Below are 12,891 nucleotides of genomic sequence, written 5' to 3'. Positions count from 1 at the left end.
GATTTCTAAATCCATTTCCATCATTTTTTAATTTGAAATTGTTATTTATTAACTTCCTAATTTAACAAACTTATAAATTAAACTTATTGTATTTGTTTATAGTCGAATATAAAAGATTTTATTATGGTGGTAATATAATTTTAGAGAAAATTAAGACCAATTAAGTTATTTTTTACAAACTTTTAATTTTAAAGCATAGATGTTATGTTATATGAACTCATTGTTATTGAATATTTAGTTATATATATTTTTGAAATTTTAAATTTTAAAATATTTTTATTTATGGCAAATATCTAAATCAAGTCCAATCATTCTTTAATTTGTTATATCATTTATTAACTTCATAATAGATTTTATTATAGTGGTAATACTAGTTTAAGTTCGCGTGTGATACACGGGTGGCTAATAAGAAAAATAACTACTTTAATATACAAATTCAAACTCATTAAAACAAAGTGATCATTATTTACTTTAAAAGGACTTAGCGCATTCAACTAATTATCTAATACTAACCGTATGAGCACGACCGGTTCATGACTCGAGTAAACGGAGTTATATTGATAGAATCAGCTTTATCAAACAAGACATAATTTCATGTCCAAAACTGAATAGAATTACTACAAACAAACACATATACACCAAATCACACATGTAAACAACTATACCATTGTTTTACGGTTTCAGGTCTGATTTTAGTTGATACACAACCCTTTGACCAATTTTGTTATTCCAGTCTCTCGCCAACTTCTCTGTCTCCTTCATCCCATCCTCCCTCCCAGTGGCGGATCTAGAAACGGATCGTAGCCGTAATGTTTTATAAATAAGCCGTAACGAAATCGAAAAAACGTCAAATTTTTCCGAAATTTACATTAATTTTTCCAAATTTTTCCGTGCCAAGCCGTAGCGGGCGTTGCCCCCTTGTATAAGCTACATCCGCCACTGCTCCCTCCACCACCTCCGGCTGTTCATTAAACAAAACTCATGCAACAAAATAAAAGAATACTTTACATAGATTTCACTTATAAAAAATTTTCAGTTATAAAAAAAATAAAAGTGGGTATATTTTTAAGATCTGGGCAAGAACAAAGTGTAGAGTATCACCATGAAATTGAGAAAGAATTTGAATACAAACAATAAGTGTAAAATTGGTTTGAAATAACCAAGCCCTACACCATGCGTAGTGGTACACATGAATAATGATCCCATCCATGGGCATTGTGTGTCACGTGTTATCCCAGTCAGCAAAGGGGCATTATGTGGCATTTTTCACAAATGGACATAGTGGGATAATGCCCCATCAATGATTACCCAATTATTATTTTCTTGTTTTTTTTAATTTAAAACTAATGATCTTTGATTTGGAATAATCTCATTGGCCAAAAAATTTAAAGAGAGGCGTTGATAAAAGCACGCCTAGGAGGATTTTTTTGAAAAATGCCCCCAGAGGGCGGTCCTTGGGCGTTGTGGGGCGTTTTTTTAGGGAAAAAATGCCCCCAAACCCCCCACTACGGGTGGTCTTAAGATAATTTGACAAAGTAAATGAAAGCATGACTTCAACCTGTTGCTTTAAATAAATGAGTAATGTTTCAAAAAATTAACACCACCTGTTGCTTTAAACTACACTTTGATTTTGCAGGTCTCATTTATACAGTATTAAAATTAAAAGAAACAAAAGATGTATACATAGGTCCATGAGAAGAAATATAGATGGACCTATTGTTCACTTTAGCTCTACAAGTTTGACTTAAAAAATCAAACTTATATGTAACAAACTTATAAATATTATTTATTCATTTACAACCTTAAAATCAAGTTTTTTGTATCCATTATTTATAATACTTATTGTACTTTTAAACATACAATTTGAGCCTTTTAAACCATATGGGAGTATTTTCAACCTATTTGATTTGTTCGACCAATTTAAGCCATTCTATTTTTAACTAATTTTTTAACTTGACTCATTTGATTTAAGTCAAAATAGACTTACAAGATTAAGATATGTGACCTGCACAAATCACTTCATCCACAAGCAACAACTGTGATGCAATTACCAGGCTGCAAAAAGATACCACAAAATTAATTCAAAGTTCAAGAATACTCCAAAAGAGTGTTCGGTTTCAGTTTTAAACTGCTTATCTATTTGGATATCGGATACCGTGAGTTGATGATTTGGCGCTTCACAACGTAGTTGTAAAAGATAACCTCTATCTCAAGGTCAGTTGAATCCCCAATGTGCTGAATTAAAAGAATCCTGTCACTAAGCAAATAAACTAATAACCTACTAACATAATAAGTTCTTAAATAACCAATGAACCTGTGAATCGCTAAGTTATTTACCTCTCCAAATTCTTAAACAACCAAAGGGAACCAGCAGATGAATAAGAACCATATAATGCATAACCATATTACAGACCCCCCCATACTCCTTACAAAAATCAGACAGTTATTATTCGAGTCACATGTTCAGTTATTTAGTTAGCTCCTAGTTGTTCTAGCTTGTACTTTTCTGTTATCCATGCAGTATTAGCTTGTACATTCTGTTATTGTTTAATTCTAGTCTCCTAAGTGGAGAGCTATGCGTTGTATTTCTCAATTCAATCAATACATTAAGGATCAGTTACATATCAAAACAGTCTTGTTTTTGCTATATTGTTTAATAATGAAATCGTTTGATTTACAAAATGATATGAAGCACATACGCTAAGCAAAGCATGATAGGAGCACATTTTTGTTGGAGATGAGAGCACGAAGATCACGACGACTCCTTTCTATCTCCTTCAAATACTCATAGTCAACAACAGGTGCTGCTACCTCCATTTATGTTTCAATAGACTGATTTCAACTTGCAAAAGAGCTTAAACATATCACAGTGTAAATATTACAAAGATAAATATCGCTCATACCAAATAAACTAAAAATGCCAAATATATGATCACTCAAGAACATTGAACTTACACGCTACAAGTATTGTTTGCAAAATGCTGTATGGCGCCCGCTGCTGTCCGAGATATAGAAACTACAAAAAGTTTAGAAAAAGTATAGTTATTTTTCATAATATACTTGTAGAAGCACCTGCAAGCATCCCATCTACTCCAAATGGTAAGTATCTATTGTACAAAGAATACCGGTACCAAAATCGCCAAATATTGGTACAGGTACCGAAAACGTTCAGTATGGTAGGGTACAGTACCGAAATTTGTGTGTAAAATTCGGTAAAATACTGATACCGTACCGAAAACGCAAAAAGTGGGTACCAAATTGGTACCGAAAACGTTCAGTATGGTAGGGTACGGTACCGAAAACGGTCTAAGCTTTGCGCGACATTGCCCTCCTGAGTGACACTGCCCTCCCCTACAAACAATTAATTACATGCTTAGTTACTTGACTTTTTGAGTCAACCCATCATTAGTGTGTTAACAAAATTACTAATAGTATTGAATGCGATTCTTATCGTTCAAAGAAATAGTCTCACCATCATATGGCCGAGGTAGGATTAACAACAAAGAACAAAGAAGTATATACCTATTGATCGATTTCCCCAGCTACATTAGTTGGTTATTTATTACTTGATCCTCAGTCTTCAAGCGACGATAATCTGATTCAAAAACACAACCGAATTTTTTTAAGCATATGCATAACCTCAATTTTTAAAGATCCACCAAACAACATAATTTAGCTTAAAGATGCAACCAAATATTCAGAAACATACCCAATATATATCTGAATCAAGTTAAATATGAAATTCTACTAATATATATCAAAGCTAAATAATTAATAATTTGTTTTTTTTTTCCTTCTGAATAGCAATTAATACTCTGCTTTTGTTGTCAATTTTATGTATAACAAAGATAAGTTACACACAGTAATTTACAATATGGGTGGGATGTTGATGTATCACTGCAGTTTGTAAAAATCAATGCGAAAGAGATAACATACAACCCATATTAATGCTGTTTTGTTCTGTTTGGTTGCTTTTTCAACTCCAGTTTGTAACTTCTTCTTTCTAGTTGCTTTCCCCATTTCTGGACCAAAACACATAAACCCTTTAACCAAAATAATAATAATAATAATAATAATAATAATAATAATAATAATAATAATAATAATAATAATAATAATAATAATAATAATAATAAAACACATATATGATCTGAATCCTAAATCAAAATTTAAACTAATGTTTAGTATGAAATCATATGACATCGAATCCTAAATCATATTAAAATCGAACTGTAAATGAATGTTTAATACAAAAATTATACACAATCAAACCCTAAATCATCTGAAAATCCTTATTCAAACACTAAAACTCACCTGATGATAGAGAATTGTAGAACATGAGGATTATCAGTCAATTTCAATCGATGAGGAGGTTCTGATGTGCGGCGTATTGTTAGTCTTTGAAGGATGGACATGTGAAGAAAAAAATCCAATGATTCATGGCGGAACCCTAGCCGTTGGAAGACAGATCTCACCCTTTGCTGACCACCGATGACAACAACAACCACCTTGGAACCACCGCCGTCGCTGGCTACTAAGAAAGCCCTATCGCTGACACCAGTCGTCGGAGAAGATGACCATCTCCCGTCTGCGTCTCTCATCTGCTCCATCTCTCTCTTTTGTTTCTCTTTTACAAAATAATGAAAGCATTAAGATAGGAATCATGTAAACCAAAAGACAGAAACGCAGACAAATGGTTTTAGGGTTTCTTTGATGTGATTTTGGAAAGAAGAGAGAATTAGGGAAAACAACTATTGATTGAGAAACAGGTGAACAAATTAGGCGCTCGTGAAAGTGAATAAGAAAGGAGAGAAAGGAAAATGCCGCCCAAAAAAACTATTCTCTGGCCAAAGAGCATTGCCACATCAAAGGTCAAATAGTCAACATTATTTTGCTTTAGTATAAGAGATAGATAATTATAGAGAAAATTAAGATCAATCAAGTTATTATTTTACTAACTTTTATTTTAAAACATAGATGTTGTATTATCTGAAACTCATTTTTTCTTAAATATTCAGTTATATTTTTGAAATTTTGAAATTTGAAATATGTTTATTTATGGCATATTTGTAAATCAATTTCAAACATTCTTTAATTTGCAATTATCATTTATTAACTTCCTAAATTAGCGTTACTAACTTTAATTTTAAAACATAGATGTTATATTATATGAAACTCATTTTTATTGAATATTCAGTGCTATATATTTTGAAATTTCTAAATCAATTTCAATCATTATTTATTTGTAACTATCATTTATTAACTTTCTAATTTAACAACCTTATAACGAAAACTTATTTTATTTGTTTATTGTCGAATAAAAAAGATTTAATTATGACGGTAATGCCAAAGATCTCTAGATCAAGTGGTGGAAGGCTTGCATTTCTCTTGAGAGATGCAAGTTCAACTCCCACTTGGTGCAGAGTGAGGCACTGGTGGGCAATGATAGGAGACCCAGGGAAACCTGGGTTGGATCCTTGAGCCAAACGGGTTTTACTAGTAATTTCACCGTCGTGCCTACTGGCGGGTGTGTTACCGGGTTTTCCCCGGAATTGGTGGTGGACTCGGGTTACTCTCGGAGTACTCCGTTTGTCCAGTGGGTGCCCCGAGAGTGCTCAGGATTGATTATGTTGGTCGTTCAAAAAAAATATTTTTGACGGTAATATAATTATGGAGCAAATTAAGAACAATCAAGTAATTATTTTACTAAATTTTAGTTTTAAAGCATAAATGTTATATTACATGAAACTAGCTTTTATTGAATAATTTTCAATTTGGTAAGCATTTTTTACTTTATATGGTAGGAAACTATTTTTAATTGAAATACATAATTACTTGGTATATTACGGTTTCAAATTCGACTTTTAACTTCTCTTTCCTCAATTGAATATTTGAATACGTTATCTTTTAATCAAATTAAATCAAATGTAAAATATACAATATTCAATATCTATAAAACACATTAGGGGCAATAGTGGTTTACATCTATTGGACTAAATGGGCGGCAGAGCTAATAGTGTCAGGCAGCTGCCTGGCACTCCCCTGTTGACCCAACAAATTTACGATTTCATCCTGCTTTAAAATTACGATTTTGTCATCAGTTCAAAATTATGCTTTTGCCCCCACCTAAAAATAAATTTACGCTTTTGCTCCCAGCTAAAAGTTTCGATTTTGCCCCCCGTCCAAAATTACGATTTTGCCCCCGTTCAATTTACAGTTTTGCCATTAGTTTTTTCCCCTTAAAATTACGATTTTGTCATCAACTCAAAATTACGTTTTTACCCCCACTTAAAAATAAATTTACGCTTTTGCTTCCCTTCTAAAACTTCCAATTTTGCCATTGGTTCAAAATTACGATTTTGCCCCGTATAAATTTATACTTTTGCCATTAGTTTTTTTTCTCGCAGCCAAGTTACAATTTTGCTCTCAACTTAAATTTACATTTTGTACATCGTTTTTGTTTGTTTTGCTGGTGAAATTACAATTTTTCCTCCAGTGTAAAATTACAGTCATGCCGGCAGCTGCCTGGCACTCCCCCATTGGTCAATTTAATTTACGATTTTATCCCTGAATTAAAATTGATTCGCCCTCAGTTAAAAATTACGTTTTCCCATCGTTTTAGCTTTTTTAGCAAAACTATAAAGGTTTTTTGTTTTAATGAGTTGACTCGATTTAATTTTTTTTCGTGTCAATGATCTGGCTAACACTGGCTCATTAGTCCTGAAAAATTACAATTTTTCCCTGAGCCCGAAATTACGGACTTATCATCGTTTTTTGTTTTTTTTCCCTAGAAAAATTATAGTATTGTTTTTCTAATTGAGTGAGAATTATTCGGCTATCGCCCCGCCCCGCAACGCAGGCGGGGTATCAACTAGTTTTATTAAGTAATTTAAATGTCAAAACAATATTTTTATTATAACAAATTCTAAATTCTAAATACCATTTTCTATTTCAATGATATTTAAATTGAGTACATTTTTAATGTAGGTAAACGTGGTGTTTCTAACACATTTGATGTTAGTAGATTGTTCATCAACTATGATCTTGAATAAATTAATTTATTTAAGATAGTGTATACTAAAATTGTTTTAGATTAACAAATGGCATTATCAATCATTATGAACATGTATACAATTAATTTATTATAAAATAAGCATATTAATAAATATATAGGCATATTGAAAAACTATCTTCAACATCAGCATTTAGTGACTAAGTTGGGTCGTATATTATTTCAAGCGTCAAGGATGAATTCCTTAACAACACTGATTTTACTCTTATAGTTTTTCTCAGTACCATTATAATGGTTTACTTTTTTTACTTTTTTTTTTTGCATATACATTTTGATTTATGATGTCTTTTAGTTAGTATTTGGTTTGCTATGTTTTATTAGAAGAAGAAGGTCTTGGTTATAGCGACAATTTCTGCCATTTGCAATGATAATATTGTAATGGTTGCAACCATTGTAAATCCCGTGTCGAGAAAACATTTGAAACAATTGAAAAGGAGGATGGTTCAGGTGACGTGGAAGATATGAAAGCTTTGGTTTGTACCAATCGTGATTGTGAAGGCGTTGATATTTTCTCAGTTCCTCGGTTACAATTTTACTCATTTTATACTTTATTAAATAAACCAACAAAATTAATCATTCACGTTTTATTTCTTTGTAACATAAACAAATTCAAGATACCCGTTCGTGTGCATGATTGTACTGGTACTGTGACTTTGATCCTTTTTTATTATGAAGCCTATAAGATTCTCAAGAAATCCGGAAAAGAACTCTTAGCAGCACAAGGTGAGGTAAATTTCATTTACAACTTTGTCATTAAAACTATTTCAATATCTTATGTATTCATATTTTACTCATATATTATAGGTGTTCAATTCTGGAGGGATTCTCAAACCTTATCAGAATAATTGGTGTTCCTATGTCGGAACTTCAATTTAATCCTCCTGAATTTTCCAAGGTTATATCAAATGTTTTTTCAAATTTTTTATATAGCTTTGATTACCAATTTTTAAAACTATGTTTATGTATTTGTTTATAGGGTGAAGTGTGTTATGCTGGAGACAATTCAACACCTATATCTAATGTTATTCGAAGTAATCAGAAATCATCATCCTCTGGTGAAGTTAAGCATAACTTTCGAGAATTCTATGAGGTAGACGACACACTCAATTGTTCTTCAACAAAATGCCGGATTGGAGATGAAAAAGATAAAGCCAAGGCAGATGGACTTGGCAAACTTTTGATTTCAAAGATGGAGAAGTAGTGTGTTACGTTATATTTCATTTTTGATGAAGTATTTTTTAAGACATGTTGGTGTTATTTGTTTCATATTGTGGGGTATTTGAATGTCTTTGTTGATTTATTATATTTTTTAACACAGTAAAATGTTTGTAATAATTTGGGTTATGCATTTATTGGTGATATTTGCTTTTAATATTGTTTATATAAATATGTAAATGGATTAATGTTAATAGTCAAACCTAACATTTATAATGTGTCGTATTTATAGTAAATAATTATGACTTAATTTTAAGTATTTTTATGGAGTCATTTACTATGTCAATAAACATTGTTTAATACATGTTTTTTACAAATTTTGTCAATTAAGTAAAATTTATCTCAACTAAAACTGTTAATACAAAACAATATAATGTTTGAAAACATTTCTTTTTGTTTTATTAATGACATAATTAGATTAATATAAATTAATTTTTGTTGTCCGGTAAGTCCATGTAATCTTTTTATTTTACATCTACTGTATATACAATTTAAGTGGTCCAACCCCGTAAAGTTCATGGGGAATAACCTAGTTATTATATATACTAAAAACAAAGAATAATTGATTTTTTATTACTATTTCGTTTTAATTTTAATTCATTATATTATTCTCTTGTAATTATCATTAAGTTCAAACATATTTTGTTTTTCTCTTACGATTAGATATATTATAAAATTCTGAATCGAATTTCAAGTGTTTATCTAAAAGACCAATTAAATAGAATACAAGCGTGGCCATCCAAGTAAACCAATAGACGAAAGGTTACTCGCAACCTGCGAAGACAACCCACATAAATTTACTTCAGTTTCATACTCTTTAACATTGGGCTACTCGGTATGGGATAGGGTAGTCCTTGGAGGATGACCCTCCACCTCAGCACCACGTCATAGTCCTTGGAGGATGCCCTTCCAAGGATGGAACCAAGGAAATGGGTGATGACCCTACCCCACCTAGTAATTTTTTTATTTTGGCAAACTAAATATGCAATATATATATATATATATAGATATATATATATATATATATATATATATATAGAGAGAGAGAGAGAGAGAGAGAGTGTATCATACAAAACCTCTTATCATACTCCACGTACGCGACAAGGAGATTTAGACGCGTGGCACGGATCAAGCTTTCTCATTAAGGGCAAATTAGACATTTATCATTCAGGAGGCAGGGTAATTTAGACATTTACTAACATCAAGAGAATAACACGAGTTCGTTATCCCCTGCATCCCGGTAATTACGATTCGAATCAGTTTCAAATATTTTCCATTTTTCAAACTATCAAATTAGTAGTTATAGGAATGGAATTTAGTTCCATTGAGCAAGCATATGTTTTTTATCAGACATATGCCAAGAAGGCAGGGTTCTTTGCTCGAAAAGGAGGTGAACATCATAGTGGTGGTATTATCAAGACTAAATACTTTGTGTGTTCCAAGGAGGGGCATAAACCACAGGCTTTTGATGATCCTTTTTCGAAGTTGGCTAAGTCGTATAAAAGTAGGAATAGACCGACTATTCGAACCGGGTGTAAAGCACAAATTAAGCTTTGTTCGATGGACTGGGTGTTGTATAAGGTTGATAAGTTTGTTCAAGTGCATAATCATTCATTTGTGTGCCCCAAAGATATTCATTTATTACCGGCTTATAGGCATCTTTCCGAAACACAAGAAGAGATGATATGGGAGCTTGGTACTTTATATCTTGGGCCAGTGAAAGCCTTTAATATAATGAGACAAAGATACAGAGGTTTTGAAAATGTTGGCGCAACTATTGACGACTGCAAGAATTTTAGAGCTAGGATACATAGCTATATAGAAGAGTATGATACAAATATGGTTATCAATAGGTTAACCGATAAAAAGCAGTTTATGGTTGATTATTCATTTGTACATTCAGTCGATGAAAACAAGTGTTTAACTGGCCTGTTCTGGGCCGATGGTTTGTGCAAACGTAACTATGCTGAGTTTGGAGATGTCATATCCTTTGATGCTACGTTCAAAACCAACAAGTTAGTCTTCACTATAATGTTTTAACTTTTATTTTTTAGTATAATTTTGTTGTTTTTTTATTCAGTTTATTTCATCATTTTGAAGGTATAAAATGGTTTTTGTACCATTTATTGGTATTGATAACCATTGTCGGAATGTGACGCTTAGAGCCGGGTTACTAGCATCCGAAAGCATTGAATCATACAAATGGCTCTTACAATCATTTTTGGACTCATTTGGTAAGCAGCCGAAGGTGGTCGTCACTGATCAGGACCCGGCGATGAAACAAGCTATTGAGGCTGTGTTCGATAAGAGTAGGCACAAATTATATATGTGGCACATAATGAAGAAAGTTGCCGATAAGGTTAGACACAACTACAACATGCGTGATTACAATTACAACGGGCGTAATAATTATAAAGATTTCTGATTTTTATATGCATTTTTACAAAAAGCGTGATTAATTCTTCATGATGCGTTATTATTTCCTACATTCTGTTATTGTTTTTGTTTATGCCATTTTTTAATAGGTGGGACATGAGTTGTGTAACAATCCAGATTTCAAGAGGCGTATGTGTGACATTGTGTGGACTGATTCGATTGCGCCAGAAACGTTTGAGAGAGAATGGAAACTGATAATGATTGAATTCGGTCTAACCGAGAATAAATGGATTGACGATATGTTTGGCATGAGATCTTCGTGGATACCAGCGTACTATCGTCATGAGCCTATGTCTGGGCTCATGCGGACCACCTCCAGATCAGAGAGCGAAAACCATTTTTTCTGTCAGGTGGCGAATTCTCAACTTACCCTTGTTGAGTTTTTTAACCATTTTGATGGTGCAATGGACGTGCAAAGATTCAACCATCGGAAAAATGACCATATTTCTAGAAATACAACCCCAGATTACTGATATGAAACTACCTTAGAGGAAGATGCTATGAAACTTTACACCAGGTCCATCTTTTGTGATCAACAGACAGAGTTATATGCAACACTGTCTAAGTGCCTTCCTCAAAATCGAGGAACCGTTCTTGAAGATAAGTATGAAAGATTTCAAAGCCCATGGTGACGGTTTATTAGAGGTAACAATATCTAGAAGCAGCCAACATGCGTTATTACATAACAACTTGCGTTTTTTTCTATGAATATTAATTTTTAATTTTTTATTTAGGTTTGTTTCAAGAAGGGGGAGGATGTAATTGCATCATGCAGTTGTCGTAGGTTTGAACAATATGGATTGTTGTGCAAACATATATACTTTGTGTTCAACATGTTCAAAGTGAAAGAAATTCCCAATAAGTATGTTATGAGAAGACGGACCAAAGACGTGGTACCGAATGATCTAAATAACACATTTGATTTAAAAGTTGATGATAATGATGGGCATAAAAAGGCCAAGGAGGTTGCGTATGAGATAATGCATACCGGAGAGTATCTTGTGAGTAATTTGATGAGAGATTTTGATCATCTAGTTATAGTCAGGGATCAAATGAGGCAGATGAAAGTAATGGTTGATGAACTTCGCATAACCAAGCCTATTGACCCTAAGTTTGATAGATATTCAAGGTTAATCGCTTACGAGAAACCGAACACCGATGCTCCACCTACAGTCCGTGTGCCAACCGGTATTAGGAACAAAGGACGCGGTTCACATAAGCGGATCAAATCAAAATAAGAACAGATGATTAGTCGAAAAGGTAAGAGAAGTCGGACATGCAATGTTTGCAATATTAAAAGTCATGATATCCGAACTTGTAAAGTTTTAAAGGGTGAAGCTAGTGCTGCCAATAGGAAGGGGAAGAAAAGAAGAGTAGTTCAGTTAGAGACCGATCCTGGCTTAGTAGACGAAGTGGATGAGGAGGCATAAACTGGTGAGGGAAAGGAAGAGTATGAGGAGGTAGACGAAGCCAATGAAAGCGATTCTGAATGGGAAGAGCTTAACGATGACGACGAGTGATTTTTGAACAATAATTGCATACATTTAAACATGGGTTTTTTATGCCTTTTTTGTTTTACTAAATAACATTCTGTGTTCTGTGATTTTGACACTTAACATGCGTGATTTTAATACCTTACTTGTGTGATTTAATATGTTTAACTTACCATGCGTGATTAAGTATACCATATGTCAATATACAAAAAACATCTCAACTGACCCTTTTACCCCGTGACAACAAGCCTGAACGTTTCAATCTTCAGATGCGTAATTTTACTATATTGGACCTTAACCTAAAATGCATAAATATACAAGACTAACTCAAATGACCATTTAACCCCTTTTTAACATTTGTATAACCTGTGTTAACCCCTGTTCACAAATATTTCGTATGAAGAAGGTTGGGTTTTTCGTATGCGTTATAATTCATACAATGGGCGTAATTTCAACCAAAAACATACCAAACATAATAAAATTCACATTATATGATATTTTTGATTTTATCTACATATGATATTTAGTTGTCATTGCTACCAAAAACATACCAGAAGTTTTCACAAAATCAAGGTTTAACATACCCCCAAATATCAAAAGACGTTATAAAGCTGAAATACCACCTATTTCGATGCGAATATCTTATCAAGCTCCTTGTCGCTGGACTCCATCTTT

At 32.8% G+C, this 12,891-nt stretch overlaps 2 protein-coding genes and 1 long non-coding RNA gene across 6 annotated transcripts; 2 read left to right on the top strand and 1 right to left on the bottom strand.

Annotated features, from left to right (window-relative positions):
- Positions 1-571: 571 nt before the first annotated feature.
- Positions 572-4,842, bottom strand: LOC118492288. Of its 4 annotated transcripts, XR_004893034.1 has the most exons (9): positions 4,315-4,842; positions 3,937-4,022; positions 3,523-3,595; positions 3,297-3,351; positions 2,700-3,016; positions 2,156-2,235; positions 1,988-2,055; positions 869-961; positions 572-787 (listed from the first exon to the last, which is right to left on the bottom strand). It is a non-coding gene; the product is annotated as an uncharacterized LOC118492288 (long non-coding RNA). The 4 variants fall into 4 exon arrangements; XR_004893033.1 differs by lacking the exon at positions 572-787 and having other exon boundaries at positions 834-961; positions 2,156-2,257; XR_004893032.1 differs by lacking the exon at positions 572-787 and having other exon boundaries at positions 834-961.
- Positions 4,843-9,595: 4,753 nt separating this feature from the next.
- On the top strand, positions 9,596-11,196 carry LOC110943292 (protein FAR1-RELATED SEQUENCE 5-like). The gene is made up of 3 exons (XM_022185041.1): positions 9,596-10,302; positions 10,388-10,646; positions 10,813-11,196. The coding sequence occupies exons 1-3, from the start codon at positions 9,596-9,598 to the stop codon at positions 11,194-11,196; spliced, it is 1,350 nt and encodes a 449-aa protein (XP_022040733.1).
- A 133-nt stretch (positions 11,197-11,329) lies between these two features.
- LOC110943291 lies at positions 11,330-11,961 on the top strand. Its single transcript, XM_022185040.1, has 2 exons — positions 11,330-11,368; positions 11,458-11,961. Exons 1-2 carry the CDS (start codon positions 11,330-11,332, stop codon positions 11,959-11,961), a joined length of 543 nt encoding a protein of 180 aa, XP_022040732.1.
- Positions 11,962-12,891: the final 930 nt, after the last annotated feature.

Source organism: Helianthus annuus, chromosome 5 (genome assembly GCF_002127325.2).
Source record: "Helianthus annuus cultivar XRQ/B chromosome 5, HanXRQr2.0-SUNRISE, whole genome shotgun sequence".
Taxonomy (NCBI): domain Eukaryota; kingdom Viridiplantae; phylum Streptophyta; class Magnoliopsida; order Asterales; family Asteraceae; genus Helianthus; species Helianthus annuus.
This window is presented reverse-complemented; position numbering and strand designations above follow the sequence as displayed.

Excerpts from the sequence above, each read along its gene's own strand:
- LOC110943292 (XM_022185041.1), top strand. The coding sequence starts at position 9,596 with ATGGAATTTAGTTCCATTGAGCAAGCATATGTTTTTTATCAGACATAT. Across the intron at positions 10,303-10,387 it reads GCTACGTTCAAAACCAACAA|GTATAAAATGGTTTTTGTAC; the intron begins GTTAGTCTTCAC and ends ATCATTTTGAAG. Across the intron at positions 10,647-10,812 it reads TGAAGAAAGTTGCCGATAAG|GTGGGACATGAGTTGTGTAA; the intron begins GTTAGACACAAC and ends ATTTTTTAATAG.
- LOC110943291 (XM_022185040.1), top strand. The coding sequence starts at position 11,330 with ATGAAAGATTTCAAAGCCCATGGTGACGGTTTATTAGAG. Across the intron at positions 11,369-11,457 it reads ATGGTGACGGTTTATTAGAG|GTTTGTTTCAAGAAGGGGGA; the intron begins GTAACAATATCT and ends TTTTTTATTTAG.